This window comes from Nomascus leucogenys, chromosome 15 (genome assembly GCF_006542625.1).
Source record: "Nomascus leucogenys isolate Asia chromosome 15, Asia_NLE_v1, whole genome shotgun sequence".
Lineage (NCBI taxonomy): Eukaryota > Metazoa > Chordata > Mammalia > Primates > Hylobatidae > Nomascus > Nomascus leucogenys.
Window position 1 is genome coordinate 68,397,220 of NC_044395.1, and position 17,530 is coordinate 68,414,749.

Consider the following 17,530-nt stretch of genomic DNA (forward strand, 5'->3'; position numbering starts at 1 on the left):
CTCAGTGATGATCGAAGATTAGGGGTCACAGGGAGGAGGGGTAACTCTTCCACAGCATGTGAAGAGAGGGTAAGAGATGAGAGAAGGGGAATCAAGTGGTTTTGTTTCTCATTAAAGAAAGATGCACGGTAGTTTGCAGAGGGAGTCTGACACGAAGAAACATGAGATTAGAGATCTCGGGCACATGAATGTCTGATGGAGCCGTATGTATTGTTTAGCATCCTGGGAGCAGAAGGAAGAAGAGACATGTGAACCTGGTTCCCCAGGCAGAGGGAGAGTGAGGGTAAGTTGTGACCAGAGAGGTAGAATGAGCTGAGGAGCAGGTTCAAGCTGGAGAGAGGTGAGGACTCTACACTCTGATGAACACAGCCAGGGAGAGAGCCTCCACGTTGTCCAGAATAGGGCTATGGTGAAAGAGGAAATGGAGTCAAGGAAGTGTGGGGAGGGAGGGGATAGGTGGGAACCTGAAGTGGGTGGGTAGAGGGGACAGGCTGGCAAAGCATGGTTATACTTGGGGAGGGGAATCCAGAGAGATCCTTGAGCTCCTTGAAAAGGATCTTTCCTTCAGGTCTCCGCCTCCTCCTCCTACGTTATTGCTGGGAAGAGTGGGTGGCTTCTAGGTGGCTCCCTCAGTGGCTGTCATTGCCTAATGGCTACAGGCCATGTTCTAGGGGTGACAGGTGAGAGACCCTTCTCAAGCTGGGGCAGCTTCATTCACTGTCACTCTTCCCCTGCTCTCTGGCCACTGAGCTACATCTTTGTAAAACGGCTGATAATTGTACTATATCCCTCACAGGACCCCCTTGAAGATTAAATGAGAAAACAAAAATGAGAACACTTTGTTTTCCCCCCACAGGGGCAGCAGCTTCTCAAAGGAGACAGGAAACCTGTGAACTTCCAGAGCAGGCAGTTTTTACACACAGGTGGATATTGCACTGGCACGAAATAATTCACCATCATCTTGATCTATTGTGAATGGCTGTGTGGCCAGGGCAGGCAGCCAAATCTTAGAACGTGCGAGTTATCTGTTGCCTAGTCCTGGCTCTTCACATCTCAGCCTTTGAAGAGTAGACTCTCATTTATGTTTACTTCTTAGACCCACTCTTTCTGAGCGGTTCAGAAGGAAGGGAAAGAGCCTTCTCTCTGAAAGTTCTCTAAGTGGCTACGGTGGGCCCCATCCCCATGAGGGCACTGATATACTTGTCTTACAGTATTGAAGGGCAAACTGATGGGGTTTGCTGATGCTCTGCTCCCTGGATGCTGTCTGGCTCCCCATCTCAATTCTTCCCAAAGGCACAGATCCCTGCCTCACTTCCCTGCCCTCCCCCCTCCCCAATCCCTCTCCTTGTTGGAGTACCTGCACTGTTTGACCTTTGGCATCTCCCCAAACCATTCTTTGACAGACCTGGCATTAAGGCATGGCCTTGGTCACCAAGATTGTTGTGGCTTGTTTACCCTAATCAGTGCCTGAGTTGGGAAAAGGATCAGCTTGGAGAGAGAGGGGAACAAAGGCAGAATATCGAGAGTAGAAATAGGTGAGAAGAGTCAGAGAAGGGTGAAGCAAGCATTCAACAACATCAAGCAAACACGGTGAAGGAAACTTGACATCAGCTTCTTAGTGTTCCTGAAGCCCAGAAGGTCAGATGCGCTTTTGGGTGTGAGCCTTCAGAACCTCAGACTCACACCCGTTTCCTGGCCAGACCCTGCGCTCCTCCTTGTGGGCTGGGCTCGTGGTGTCTCATGCTCATGTCTTTGGGGTGGTGTTTCTCTTAAAAAGCTTGCCGTTTCCAGTAGGAGGAGGATGTCGCTGCTGAGACTGTGGGACAGCTAGGCTCAGAGGGAGTCTGACCTCGGGGCACTCGGAGGTGAGGTCTCAGTGCCTGGTGCAGTTCTTTGCCTTCTTTAGAGGACAGTGTTCAGCTTTGTGACTGAATGCCCTGCTGTTATGATATGTTGCTGGAAATGCTGTTTGGGGTCATGGAGCCTTGCTTAAAGGGCTGTGGTTTGGTGAGAAGGGCTTGAGCTTTTTGGGAATGCTTAAGTGGAAGCATCTGGGCTTGGCTCTGCCAAAGGAGGCTGGTGGTGGAGCAGGGACATGTGACAGGACTTGGGCTGTGTCTTCAGTGGAAGGACCAGAGAGCAAAAGGAATCCTTCCAGTGGGTTCAGCAGAACTAGGCTCCAGCACAAATGTTCTTAAGGATATCCTGGAACTCGCCTGACAGGGAGTGGCTGGGAATGCCCAGTGCATACAACTCACTAACCTGGTATAGCGGGAAAAAGACGCTAAGCAAGAAATATTGCATTCATCCCCTGCCACCACCCAGCACTGCCAGCCTGTGTCTAGATTCAGGGCCCTTTCTGCAGTTCTGACAGATCTCAGCCCCCACTGGCCCGAGCTTAACTGACTAACCAGAACAGCCTGATCTAGGATGTTTAGGTTGAAACAAGGAACCTTGTATGTGCCAAATCTTTTTGTCGCTGTAAAGCTTTAAACAAATGTTTGCTCTTAGGAGTTACTGATACTACGATTAGATGGGGACCAGTTAAGCATGCTTGTTCACCTTCAGTGGCATTCTTCTATTTTCTCCTCTTCAGCTTCTTTTAGGCTACTTAAGCTTCTATTCATTGACAAAAGAAAACAAAGCTTTGCCTCTTCACTTTTATTAGACTCCGATATTCACTAAAGACATTCAGCAACTCTGATAGCAACGTTCTCAGCAGCCTGGCCCCTCTGTCCTGCTATGGCTCCTCTTTGTCCTGACAGGATGTCTCGCTGTGTTGGGCTCCTCTGTCCTGAGGGAAATTTAGCACCATGGCCTTGTCCCTCATTGTGATATAAAGCCAGTGTCTGTGGGCTCTGCTATTGCTCTGAGGAGCTATCTTCGCAGGCCAGGTGTGCCGCTTCTGCTCTCCACTGTCAGATCTGATCCTGTGGGGGTGGTGACCTCTGGATGTTATAGGACTTGTGGAGGACAAGTACAGCTTGTGGCCCTGGGCAGAAGGTGGTGACAGCTTGAACTGCTATGCTGAGAGCCTTGCCAGTATAGATCAGTAACTTCTTTATTTCCTTTCACTTTCTCCCTTTTAGAATGGGAGCTGAGCTCTGGGGTCAGAGACATGGCCCTGCCTGTGAGGGCCTTACCACTTAGACAAAAGTGCCCTGGAGAAGTCTGTCCTGGGAGTGGCGAGGGGGACCCAGTCAGAAGCAGTCACTTCCATCTGGGGGATGGGAGAGGATCCCTGGAGATAATGATGATTGAATTTGGCCTCAAAACAGGAGTGGGAGTTGAGCAGGTAGAACGAAGGACTTCAGCTAAAACACTGAAGAAGCCTCAAAAGCAGAAGCAAGCTAGAGACAATAGTTTGGCTGTTGCTCAGGGCAGGAGCCACAATGTGTCTCTTTTCACCTGAATTTTATAAATAGGTAAAATGAGGTTCGATAATGTTAAGGAGCTTGTCAGGGGCACAGCTCATGAAGGAAAGAACTTGGATCTACATGCAGGTCTGACTACAGAGCCCACTCTCCTAACTGCTCTGTGGGTCCTTAACTTCCTCTCCGGGTCCCCAAGCACCCCCTTTGTTGCCTGGGTGATAGTAAGCTGGTGAAGCGTTGTGAACACTGGGAAGCCTTGGTAAGATTTGCGAAATAGACCCACCCTCCTGGCAGCGGTGTGGGGGGCGGTGAGGCTGGAGGCAGAGAAACTGGTTAGGAAGCCAGTGCAGCCATTCTGATAGGAGATGATGGCAGGGCAGGTGAAGATGAGGGGACAGATCTGAAAGAGAGTGAGGGAGGAGATTTTACCAGATCTGGTGCCCAATTGGATGTGGGTAACAAAAAGGAAGGTCCAAGGCTGACTCCCAGGTTTTTATCTTGGTGACCATGGGGGCATCACCAAGGTGGGATGGGAAGCATTTGGGTCCCACCCATTGTGAGAATATAGAGAGGGAGGTGGGTGTTCAGGAGGGGAAGAGTTTGGGGCTGTTGTGGGGGAACCTGCTGCAACTTCACTCCAGTCCCCACTATCTCCCAGGCTTTAGCTTCCCATGGACAATGAATTGGTTATTTTATCAATAAGTCTGTAAACATTTATCCAGTGCTTACAGAATGGGGGACCCCACAGGGACCCAGACACATGGCACAGTTGTCAGGGAGTTGGCTGTGCACAGCTGCTCTCATCCCTTTCCTTCAGGATGAAAAAGATGATCAGGGAGATCCCATTTAGGTAGTCAGAATTAAGTACAATTACCTGGAAGAGCTGGCTTGATGGGAATTTAGCAGGGACAGCTGTAGGCATGGGCATAAAAGCTGGAAAGCAGTGCAGACAGCCAGTTAACTAACAATTAGGATCAGTCCACTAGTGATAAGGCATCTGGTGAGGATGGGGCAGAGGTCTGCCAAAAGGTATGTATGGTAAAAGTTAAAGCTGTGACCAAATAGGTTGAGTCCATATGATGATAGACCATGATTTCTACTGTGTGGCTGGTGGCCAGCCCCTGAGGCTGTCTAAGCAAAAGGGCGCCTGGTGCAGGGCTGTGTTTGCATTCCATCAGTTCCTCAACTTTGGTCAGAATCAGAATCACCTGAATGGCTAGATCAACCATAAAGGTCAGGCTCTCTACTTACAGGAGGCTGGCCTCTTGCTTGATTAGTTCTCAGGGTGGTTCTGATTAACAGCAGAGTTTGAGGACCACTGAGATAGGTGAATCTTCAGTGCAGAGTGAATGGGGAGGGCTGCTCGGAGGAGGGTAACCGGTTAGGAGGCTATTGTAGTCATCTAGGGTGAGGTAATACAGGGACAGGTGAGGCTGTGTGAGCAGATGAGATCACCACTAGCGTGAGTTTGGAGAGAAGTGCTCTGGTCTTATTCAGCAGCGTTTGGTGCACCTGACTGCGCCCTCTATCCAGAAACCCTTCGGTTGGCTTCTGGGTGCCACTCTCACTTCTGGCTGCTCCTCCTGTCTCCTTTGTCCATTCCTCTTCTCCCCAGTGGCTGCATGGTGGAGTGTTTCAGGGAGTCCTGGGGCTTCCTGTGTTTTTATACCACTTCTTAAGTCACTTGATGCAATTGCTTAAATACATCTTTATGAAGATGCCTCCCAAATTGACATCTCCATCCCAGACTTCTCTGTAAACATCAGACTCCTATTTCCAAATGGCTGCTCAGCGTAACTTCCTAGGTGTCTATAGGCATCTTAAGCTGAACGTTTCGAAAACCAATCTCCTGATTTCACCCCTGGACACCCCACATTGTTGCTCCTGCAGGCCTCCGCATTGTCTAGGTACTCAGGGCAAAAACTGTGTAGGCACGCTTGACTCTACTCTCTCATGCCCATGTCCAGTTTATCAGTAAATCTTACAGGCTTTGTCCTCAAGGTATATCAGGAATTAGAACATCTAACTCATTATGGCCTGATTCACTTCATCTCTTGCCAGGTTTCCTGTGTTCACTGCTGCGTCCCCTGCAGTCTATTTTCCAAGAAGCAGCCAGAGTAATCCTTTTAAAAGGTTAAGTCAGATCATGTCAACTCTATCCTCAACCCTCCAAATGGGTTTCTGTCTCAGGAAAGTGGAAGAACAGGAGGAAAAATGGCGTGCATTCTCAGGCAAATTGCCTAATCTGTTTTCTCATCTGTAACAGGGGGAGAATAATTCCTAACTGATGTGGGGATTAAGTGAGATAATGTTGGATAAACCCTTAGCAAGTAGCTAACAGTTATCTGCCCAATATATGGTAACTAAAGAGGAGACAGATGCCGCATTAATTTAATCTTGGCACTGTGCCTGCCATGCCACATGTATTATTTCTTTTAATCTTTTTTATTTCTTTTAATTTTAGTCACCACTATATATCCACACAATTTAAAGACTCAAATAATTGTATGTAATTTGTTAAAACAGGCACCTCTCCACCCCATTGTTCTTCCTCAGATGCAGCTGCTTCATTTTTTTAGTCCTGTATTTTTATCTGTATCTCTAGAAAAATGCTTGTTCTGCTGCTTTATTATTTCCCCCCCAGTTGTCATTATCTGTTCTTATTGAATTAAACAAAGTCTTCACCAATTATATAAGTCTGTTAAGATGTTCAGATGCACCAGGTGTTCTGTCAATTTCATATTACTGAGGAAGTCTCTCCCAGAGCTTTTGGACTGGCTGACCTTGCAGGCTTGCTGCAGAACTGTACCCTAGCATCTCCCTTATGGCTATGACATTGTGTCCTTTTGAGTTTGTCTTTCAAAATAAATCTCTCTCTTGTTAAATGAGCAGTTAAATGTTTAGGTTCAACCTGCAATGTTTACCTGAGTTCTGTCTTGTTTACATTTGCCCAAAACAATGAAATTGATTTTATACTGATTTTACAGATGAGACAATTGAGGCTAAAAGAGGTTAAAATACAGCCATTATGCAGCACAGCCCATGTTTCAACTCAAGTCTGTCTGTATATAAAAGCTATACTCTTTCCTTTGTCCTTTAGAAAGAAAGTAGTTATTGGTTAATATGGGATGTGATTGAGAATTTAGCGCTGCCATCATAATTCCTTCATATCTGTCTTTGTCCTTTTATTTTTGGATGCTCCAAATGGCTTCTTGCTTCACTCTACCAAAGAGGTTTCTTAGATCCTTTAAAGAGGCTTTCTCTTAAGCTTAGGGATAGCAAAAGGTATTTCTTAAAATAACCATTTAAGAGCAGCTATGGCTTATGGAAGGCCTGTAAATTATGGGGAAAAGACTCCAATTTCTTGTAATATGGTGACACTTCTTTATCATCTGTTTGCCACTTGGGGAAGGGAGAGGTAGGAATGGAGTTAGGTTCTGTGGTTGTGGTGGGGTTCTTGGCTGAGGCCTCCTTCCCCAGGCCTTGACTTCGAGGCAGACACTGGCCCCTGTCTAGTGGCAGCTGCTGAGGAGTCAGGTCTCAGCTCTGGCTCAACTGTATCCAAGGCTCAGAATATCCTGGAGAAACAGGGAATAGCAGTGACTTCCAGATCTGTTCCTAGTTCATTTCAGCATCCAGGGCTGTGTGAGCCTGCTCCAAACATCAATTATAACCCTAACCATTTTTATTGAGAGAAAAGAAATTTAGAAATGGAATTCAGTGTGGGTGGAGTAAACAAAGGTATAGTTGCTTCAGACTTACCTTAATCAGTGGTTGCTGCCTACTTCGAATCTTCTTTTGCCAAACATGAAAGGAGTTAACACAGTATATAAATCACTGTTTGCCTCAGAACATACCAGATGATGAGGTTCAATTGTGACTCACTTTCTAAATTTTAGAACACATACAGATCTTGCTCCCTAATCAACTTCCAGGTGCCACACTGGCCTTTGTGTGGTGCAGTTCATGTGGCTGTGGCATGTCATCATACCTTGCCATTCTAAAACATGGCTTTTCCTCACTGGCTGCATTTACAGCTAAGGGGGTGTGGGATCGTTTTCTCCCTCACTGGTAGCGAAGAGAAGGGTTAAGTCCTGTAATGAGCAGGACCCCCAGCCTCAGATGCTGTCCCAGATAAGAAGATGACAGCACACACATAGGCCTGTGAGTGAAGGAAGGATGAATTGTGGATGGACTGCATTTTTTCTTAAACAACATACCCTGCCTTATCTTTATGGCCAGGGTTGAGACAGTGTCTCAGTTTCAGAAGCCAGCCTGCTCATTAGGGTCAAATGCCAGGTCTGTTAAGTGTCCAGAGAGAATGAAAAGTGCTTTGGTCCCATGTAACAACTGTCACTGTATTGTGTGTGATAAAAGCAATATCCTTCTCTGTGTCCACTTCTTTCCTGGGCGGTTGGGTGCCCCTCGTACAGTCCCCATGGCACATTGTTGATTCCTCTGTTGTCCATGCTGTGTAAGGCCCTTGGGTAGCTGCTGTAGCTCTCCTCTCATTGCTGGGGAGCATGATTTAAATTCTACATCCCGGTTCATGCCTGTATTCCCAGCACTTTGGAAGGCCAAGGTGGGTGGATCACGAGGTCAGGAGATCGAGACCATCCTGGCTAACATGGTGAAACCCCATCTCTACTAGAAATACAGAAAATTAGCCGGGCATGGTGGCGGGCATCTGTAGTCCCAGCTACTCGGGAGGCTGAGTGAGGAGAATGGCGTGAACCCGGGAGGCGGAGGTTACAGTGAGCTGAGATTGCACCACTGCACTCCAGCCTGGGCGACAGAGTGAGACTCTGTCTAAAAAAAAAAAAAAAAGTCTACTTCCCACCATCTGCTTAGATGTCACCCTGATTTTTCACATGTCGCTTGGGATTTTGGCTTGGATTCTGGCTCTCTCTGTCTTCTCCCTGGTGTGTTGCTTCTGAGCTTGGTGCACTTAAGCCCCATATCCCTGAGGAGCCCTGGCTCCCTAGGAGATACTGTGTCCCTGTGGGAGGAACGGATGTGGAAGACACTGAACGCACTGCATGTCATCAGACGGCATGTTTACCTCTGAGACCTGTGATACTATGATATACAGTAGCCCCCGCTTACCCATGGTTTTGCTTTCCTGGGATTCGGTTACCCAAGGTACCGTCCAGTAAGGTATTTTGAAAGAGACAGGGCCAGGCATGGTGGCTCACGCCTGTAATCCCAGCACTTTGGGAGGCCGAGGTGGGTGGATCACTTGAGGCCAGGAGTTCAAGACCAGCCAGGCCAACATGGTGTATTTGGGTCTTCTATCCAAAATACAAAAATTAGCTGGACGTGGTGGTACACACCCATAATCCCAGCTGCTTAGGAGGGTGAGGCACAAGAATGGCTTGAGCCTGGAAGGTGCAGGTTGCAGTGAGCCGAGATCATGCTACTGTACTCTAGCCTGGGTGACAGAGTGAGACCCTGTCTCAAACAAAAACAAAAACAAAACAAAAAATCACATTCACATAATGTTTTTACAGTGTATTATAATTGTTCTATGTTATTACTAATTATTGTTAATCTCTTACTGTGCCATGCCTAATGTATAAATTAAACTTCATGAGAGGTCTGTTGATACAGGAAACATTGTATTCTATATATAGGGCTTGGTACCATCCACTGTTTCAGGCATTCACTGGGGCTCTTGGAACGTATCCCCCAAGGGTAAGGGGGGGCTACTATAATAAAAGAAGTATATATTTGGTCTCCTTCCAGTTTTGCTAGCACAGAAAAGGGGCAACTTTTGTTATTCATAATAAGCCCCTTTGAACCTTACTCAACTTTATGCTAATGAGGCGACTCCTGCAGGATGGGCTGGTTACCAGAGAAACCAACCTTGTGATTAGAGGGTTAGAACTTTCAGCCCCACTCCCAATCCTCCCGACTCCTACCTCGGGGAGGAGAGTGGGGCTGAAGCTTGAGTTCAATCACCAAGGACTGAGTGACCCATGATTGGATTAATCATATCTATGGAATGGAACTTCTATAAGAAACCCTAAATGAAGGAAGGGATTTGGAGAACTTCCAGGTTGGTGAACCCATGGAAGTGCTGCTGGGTAGCAGCCCTGGAGAGGCTATGGAAGCTCCATGCATCCCTCCCCACTCCTTAGTCCCTTGCCCTGTGCATCTCTTCCATTTGGCTGCTTCTGTGTTGTCAGAAACTACACATCAGCTCCTGGGATTCTTATGAAAGTACATTGTATGATAATGGATTTAAGTGGTTTTGTGGTCTTGTATGCATATGTGGAGCCCTCTGTAATGTTTCCTTGTTTTGTATTTGAATTTTCAGGAAGAGGAAAATAGGCTGGCAAAAGGAGTCATGGCTTCTGATGCTAGTCATGCATTGTGAATAGGATACACCTTGAATCATGTTTCACTTCAGGCCAGCTCCCATGGGTCCACCCAGCTTGCTGTTTGCCAAGTACAAACTCATCGCTGGGCAGAGGGCCCATAGGTCTTGTTTTATGGCCCTTCTGTTGTGGGGGCACATAGCCTGGGTCCTCTGGGTTTGACACTCTGTCATGTTTACATCTGAGGCCACTTGATTTGTTAGGCATTGGCATCCAGGCCTCTGATGCGGTGGGTGTGATTCCCAGGCTCCTCTCATGCATTGCCCTTGTACTGCATATGTGAATTCCATGGAAGGCTTTGACTCATCTTGAGCAGCTGGGTGCTCCTGCGTAATCTCATCAACCATTTTGGCCTTTGCCAACTACATCCTGCCCTTACTTGCTTCCCTGGCTTTCATGTGCACCACACTCTCTGCCTGGAACAACATTCTCCTCCTCACCTTCTGAGAAAGCTTCTATCATCCTTCAAGACCCAGGGAAGTTGCACACCTGCCTCTATCAACACACCTTGCACTGTGTCATAATTATTTGTTCATACTTCCGTCTCCTCCACTAGACTGTGTGGTTCATGGGGGCAGATACTAGGTCTGATTTATCAGTATCCTTCTAGGGCCTAGCACAATGCTGGCTGCATGGATCTATCGATTTATTCATAAGTATCTATCTGCTAGACAGTGGGAACCTAGGAGTAAACAAGGCAGACAGGGTCCCTCTGCCTCTGTGAGAAGGTGGCCAGTTAGCAAGGAAACAAATACATAGAACAAGATACTGTGGATTTGTTGTGCTTTGAAGGGGCTGCTTTACGTGGTGCCGGGGGTGGTGTGGGGAAGCCCTCTCTGATACTTTGGATCTGAGACCTGAAGGATGAGAATAAATCAGCTGTGCAGACAACTAGGAAGTGAGCTCAGGATAGGGGGATGGCAGGCGTATTGCAGACAAGGGAAGGTCTTGGAGGGCTTGGGAGCAGACAGGAGACCAGTGCTGCTGAAGCATGAGCCATGGGGGGAGAGATGTGAGCACGGCCTGGTTCTGATCCTGAGACCTACTTCATAGGCCACAGTGAGGAGTTTGGAATTTTCCCCTTAGAGAAAGAGCAGTGGGAAGGATTTGGAGGGATTATTTCAAACTTTTAATATCCCTTATGCTGAACAGGTGAGAGGCTGCAGATTGTTTCCCTCCTTCTGCTTCCCCCCTTTTCCCTGCTACCTCTTCTTTTATCCTGACCGAAGCTGGCCTCCATTCAGGCCCCAGGATTTCCACACCGTGTTCGCTCTGTAGCAGCCTGGCCGCTCGTCTCACCTCGGAGCAGCTCTGTTCCTTGTTGCAGCCTTTTCTGGCTCCTGCCAGGGCCCTGAGGTGCCACTGAAGTTCCCCAACACCCTGCGAGCTCCCATTCTCATTCCCTCTAAGCTAACTGTGCAGTGGTTCTTGACCCCCAAGGCTGAATGCCTGCTTCTGAACCTTCCTTGGCCTTAGCACCTGTAAATCCCTGCTCTCTCCCCCTCCACAAGCATAGTTGCTTATCTTCCTTCCCCATGCCTGCCGCCTCCAAACGAACCAGCCTCCTGAGTTTATCTGGTTCTCCCTCCCTGCACCTACCTATTTTTGTTTAAAGTTTCCTCTGAGCTGGCAAAAATATGTCCTGATGTTATATCCTCACTTAAGAAAAAAAAAAAGCTAACATATTGAACACTTCGTGCAAAGGAATGTGCTTAGTGCTTTCTACATAATTTTAATCATGACATCTATGAGTTAGATGCTGTTATCCCCATTTTACAGATGAGGAAACTGAGGCTCAGAGATCACACAGTACATAGCAGAGCTGGGTCTGAGCTCAAGCTATCTGACTTTGGAGCCTGTGGATTTAACTATTACTTCCTGGTGCAGTCCAGTGTGGTTCCTTGGTCTTGAGATCCTTATCCACACCATCTCCGAAGCCACTCCTGGGTGGTGCCCACTTTCCTGTCTTCACTCTAAATGTCCCACTTCACAGGAAAAACCGGCAGAGAGCCTCAGAACCACCTGTTTCCTCTGCTGCACCATACTTCAGTGTGCAGCTCAGAGCACGGCTTCCGTGCCTCTGTCCTCCACAGCATGTATGGCCATTCTGCACATGTGTAGATTTGCTGAATGAGCAAACAGCAACTCCTCCAGTTTACAGATGTGAGCTAATTCTCTTGGGATTACAAGTGCTATTGTAAATCCCTCCCTGCTACCCAGGGAGAGGGTGGGGAACAAGAAAAATAAGAGGAAGCGGCAGGAAGAGAGTTTAAACTAAAGACCTTCCTTGAGGTAGAGCTGTCCATAGATGGAAGCAATTGCCCGAGGGACAGGGGAGAGGCATTGGGCAGTTCCCCTTTGCTATAGCTAGGGGATACAGCATTAAAGGAGTGGCTGGACTGTGTATGCTCGGAGGTGTTCATCTGCCCTGAAAAGATGGGATTCTGAACCTCCAATGATGTTGGGTAGAGTGGATCTAAGATGGTCAGTTTTGTTGCTCCTGGGTGCTGTCTCTACATCCTTGTGGCCTGTAGACTTCCTAGGCAGTGCACCCTTTCCCAATTGGAGGAGTGGAAGTGGCATTTGAGCCCCCTCAGCCTGGCTTACACCCACCCAATGAAAGCACTGCAGGCCTAGGGCAAATGCAGATGTAAGACAGTTAAATGCCTGCAGGGATTGTCCCAGGCCCTGCCCTTGTCCTGCATTGCCTTGTACGCCCTGACAGTGTCCCTGTTAGGTGCACTGCTCTCCTACGCCACTTAGTGGAGCCTTTCACAGTGGGGTTGGAGCTTCTGGAACCTGGGACTCCAATTATTACACCTGGTGAGGTGTTAACAATTGCCGTATTGCTGCCACTGGTGACTCTGGAGAGCCCTGGTGGTTTTTCATTACAGAAGTGAATGGGATTGTGTGCTAAAGATTCATGGAAAAACCACTCATGCCAGGAGGGAAAAGGCCATGGAGATGCAGAGACTACATGTTGGCTACTATGATTCTTATGAAAACACGTTGTGTGATGATGGAATGAAAGGTTTTTGCGATCTTGTGTGCGTAACATGGAACTCTCTGTAATTTTTCCTTTTTCTGTATTTGAATTTTCAGTAAGAAGAGGAGGAGACTAGGCAGCAAAAGGAGTCATGGCTTCTGATGCTAGTCATGCGCTGGAAGCTGCCCTGGAGCAAATGGACGGGATCATTGCAGGTACACCCAGGGAACCCCAGCAACCAAGGTCTCATCCTCCACATTCCAGAAATTGCTTCTCTCCTTTTTTTTTTTTTTTTTTTTGGTGTAGAGAAAAGCCCCTTTTGTTATATTTATTTTTCAGTAGTGTTATTGTATATGTCATCTCTCTTTTTTTCTTTGATACGAACTTATACAACTCTCTGATGTCAGGTGTGATCGTTCTGGTCTCTGCTGAGACAGTGTGGATGTACCTACCATCTACCGTCTCATTTTGGATTCTGGCTGTGAGGCAGTTTGGGTTCAGTGAGACTGATTCTAATGTAAAATTTTCAGGGCTTTTCATGGCTTATTACAGCTGATCTGAAACTTGAAATCTAGCAGACTTTGCCACCTAATGCAGGTGTCAGCGTCCTCAGATGGTCTCCAGTGTGTTTCAGAGATGGGAGGCAGTTTTGTATTGATTCAATTAATGATTCGAATGTTCTTTATGCCATATTGTTTTTTATCCATCTCAACTGTTTGGTTTTAATATTTGCATTAGCCAGTAGGGGACTTTTTCTTAGAAAAGATCTAGCAAAGCTGTGGTTAATTTGAAAGGACTATCAATTAGCTGTTCCAGCTGATTCCTTTCTTCATGGGAGCAACCAGAAGCCTATATTGATTAGGCCAAACCTTTTGTTGGAAATCTTTCCAGAAGGTCCCAAGTCTTCTGACTTTACCTGATACACTTCAGTGGCCTCATTGGTAGATTGGATGTGCTTCTTTGGGACTTTGCTCTTCATTGTTTGAGCTGTGGCTGGAAAAGAGCATGGAGGAAGGTATTGGGCCAAGTGTGGCTAGACCCCAGGAAGTACACAGAGTACCTGACACTGCCCCTTCTCAGGCATTTGCTTTTCCTTCCCATTGGAGGGTTTCATCTGACTTACAGAGGGCTCTTGGTGTTTGAGTCTGAAGTGGGAGAGTATGCCTGTGTCTTGCAGCTTCTTCAGGTGATTGTTGGTACCGTGATGTATTCTAGCTATCAATCTGTCTGCTTCTCAATTTCTCAGTGGATAGAGGGCCTTTGAGAAGCCATGACTAATGTCCTGCTTTTCAGAGGCTCCATAGACTGGGATGTCATGATGTTTAATACTGAGCATCAACTTGACTGGATTGAAGGATGCAGCAAAGTATTGATCCTGGGTGTGTCTGTGAGAGTGTTGCCAAAGGAGATTAACATTTGAGTCAGTGGACTGGGGAAGGCAGACCCACCCTTAATCTGGGTAGGCACCATCTAATAAGCTGCCAACTAATATAAAACAGGCAGAAAAACATGAAAAGTCTAGACTAGCTTAGCCTCCCAGCCTACATCTTTCTCCTGTGCTGGATGCTTCCTGCCCCCGAACATCAGACTTCAAGTTCTTCAGCTTTAGGACTCAGACTGGCTTCCCTGCTCCTCAGTTTGCAGACGGCCTATTGTGGGACCTTGTGGTCTTGTGAGTTAGTACTACTTAATAAACTCCCCTTTATATATATATATAGATATATAGATATATAGATATATCGATATATCTACATAGATATATCGATATATCTATGTAGATCTACATAGATCAAATGACCTTTGACAAAGCAGCAAAGACAATACGTAGAGAAAAGATAGTATTTTCTATGTAGATCTACATAGATATATCAGTATATCTATATAGGTATATCAATATAGAGATATATATATATCTCCTATTAGTTCTGTCCCTTTAGAGAACACTGGCCAATACAGATATCCTGTTCTAGGTTAGGGTCTCTGATGCCTTATTGAGGAGAAAGAGTCAAGAAAATGGATTTCCTAGCAATCCTTTTAGAGATACTGACCTGCGAGCTCCTCGGGGTCTCACGTGCATTGGGATAAGAGCCACAGGATCATTCCCTGAGAATGCCTGAGGCAGTCAGCACTTCAGAGCCTTCAGCCAAAGAGCAAAGGGGAGACTGAGCAAGCCCCTGGCAGACCTCTTTGATGGTTGTCAGGGAGGGATGAAAATACTATCTTTTCTCTACGTATTGTCTTTGCTGCTTTGTCAAAGGTCATTTGATTATATTTTTGTGATATATATTCAGGTCTATTTCTGAACTCTATTCTGTTTCATGGATTTATTTTTTCTTTCACCAATACCACACTGTGTTTATTACTGTAGCTTTATACTAAGTCTTGAAGTTGGGTACTGTCAGTCCTCCAATTTTGTTCTTCAGTGTTGTGTTGGGCTACCTTTTACCTCTTCATATAAAATTTAGAGTCAGTTTTTTGATCACAAAGTAACTTTTTGGGATTTTGATTGCAATTTCATTTAACTTAGATCATGTTGGGAAGAACTGACACTTTCACAATGTTGAATTTTTGAGAGATGAATCAGACTTCTAAAGAAAAGTAGCCTTGTGTGGGGTCAGTACCTCTTTCTGCCTCCTGATTTCTCCATACATGCATTCCTGAAATGACAGAGCCTCTGGCAAAATTCATTTTGTCTCTGAGAGACATTATGTGGCTGGATCCTTAAGGCCTTGCCTTGACCCAAGATCTGCAGTTGAGAATCTGGGATGTGTGTGGAGAGAGGGGCCCTAAGTGTGGGTTGTGTGAAACCCAGGAGACCTAATCTTCTGATCTTCCAGTACAAACTGCTCTATCCTTCCATTTCCTTAGTCCTCCGTCTTGGAAGGTTCCATCTAGAAGGGCTCCTGGGCTTCTCTGTCTGTAACAGGTGTGAGAGTTTTATAGAGAGAAGGCATTCTTTGCAAATTGGTTCTTTGCAGATTGGTAGGGAGGAATACCTGTAGCCAGACTACTTGTTTGAAATCCTAGCTCTACAACAGGTTACTTGAATGGTCTGTGCCTCAGTTTCCTCATATTTGAAATGAGAATAGTAATAATACCCATCTTAGAGAGTTGCCTGTTTTAACACATGTAAGGTGCTTAGAACAGTGCCTGGCACATAGTAAGCACTATAAAATGTTAGCTCTTGATAGATTAATGAGGGACTAAAAATAATCTTTATCATGTTGAATCTTTTCTGGGGACAGGGTAGCATTCTCGTTTATTAAAGCTCTTATTTCTCCCATCTGAGTTTTGTGGTTTTCATTGCATAAGGCTTGTGCATCCATTGCTGGATTTGCCCAGGGTCTGCAAAATTGATACGTAGTCTTCTGATTGCTCTCTGCATCTGTTCTTGCTCCCTTATAGACTCGTTTCCACAGAGCTGCAGAGTAAACCTGAAAATGTAAATTAAGTCATATCACTCCTCTCTCCAAAACTCCTCAATGGCTTCCCATCTCAGGATAAAGTTTAAAGCCCTTACCATGGACAGCAAGGTCTTAGCATGACTTGGCTTTCACGGCCCTTTATGCATCCCTTTTACGTTCCCAGGGCGTATCTCACTTTAACCATGCACTTGCTCCCCCCTCTCCTGGAATGCCCTCCTCCAGATCTAGGCTTATGCTGAAATGTTACCATATCGGAAGGGCTTCCCTGACTGTGTCTATCATGCATTCCCACATAACTCTGTTCTTCTATCTTGTTTATACTTGTTTATAGCACTTACCTGACCTATTACATTCATATTTGCCTCTTTGTTTATTGTCTGCCTCCTGCACCAGCATGCAAGTTTCTTAAGGACAGAGGCTCTGCCACTGTATCTCCAGTGCCTTAATTGGTGGTTTTAGGCATTTTAGTTAATAAGCACTTAATATATGTTAGATGTATTTTTTTATTTGCTTTTGTGACTAGGATCTCCTTTTCATTGGTTAGGAGGTATACACATAGGTTTCTGTATACATCTTCTATCTGGCTGCATACAGAACTTCATTTATTTTCTCTACTTTCAGGTTTGTTTTACTGATTCTTTTGGAATAACAAATTACTATTTTTTTTTTTTGTTGGAAGACTAGTAGTTTGTATGTCCCATGAACCATCCCTGAAGTAGTAACTTGCTCACACAGATATTTGACAGGAGCTATTTGACAGATTATTCAACATTGAGGTTACTAGTGAGTATCTGGAGGGCATGTTTTCTATGCTATTCTTGAGAAAAAGAATGATCATTCTTTTGAATGCCTTATTCAGGATACTTTTTCTCAACATTGCTGAGGACATTTTTCCTCATTTTTATGATGGCATTAAGATGGCTGAACCAAATTGGGCCAAAGAGGTTAAGAATTTTTGTGGTTATTAACATGGACTACAGAGTTGGACTGTAGGGGTTTGAATCCCAGCTCAGCCGTTTAGTGCTGGCTGTGGGATCTTTGGACGAATTGCTTAATTCTTCTGAGCCTCAATTTACTTATTGATAAAATAGCAGTAATAATAGTACCTGTCTCATATTATTGTGAGGGTTGAATTGATGCAAATAAGGCACCTAGAAAGTGCTTAATTGGTTTAAGTTATTTGTTTTATTGATATTAGTATTAAATTATTTTTACCCCCCAAGATCATAGTGCTGAGATTTGAGTCCAGGGCCATCTGAGTCTCTTCCAGGCTCCTTTTATTCCTGGGCTTGTTTTCAGGTTGATGCATGGGGCTGTCTGTAGGAGAAAAGAATTAACTGAGGGAAGGATACTTTTATGCTCTTG

General features: G+C 45.7%; 1 protein-coding gene across 4 annotated transcripts in view; it reads left to right on the forward strand.

The window, feature by feature from the left end:
- The window catches only part of PPFIBP2 (PPFIA binding protein 2), a 144,230-nt gene that overhangs the window by 22,705 nt on the left and 103,995 nt on the right, over positions 1-17,530 (forward strand). For 3 of the 4 annotated variants that reach the window (XM_030828952.1, XM_030828958.1, XM_030828959.1), the window contains exon 2: positions 12,857-12,955. The exons of the other annotated variant lie outside the window; for it this stretch is intronic. In XM_030828952.1, the coding sequence (XP_030684812.1) occupies positions 12,892-12,955 (64 nt within the window). In that variant the 5' untranslated portion in view covers positions 12,857-12,891. The remainder of the gene's footprint in view (positions 1-12,856; positions 12,956-17,530) is intronic. 4 annotated transcript variants of the gene reach the window in all.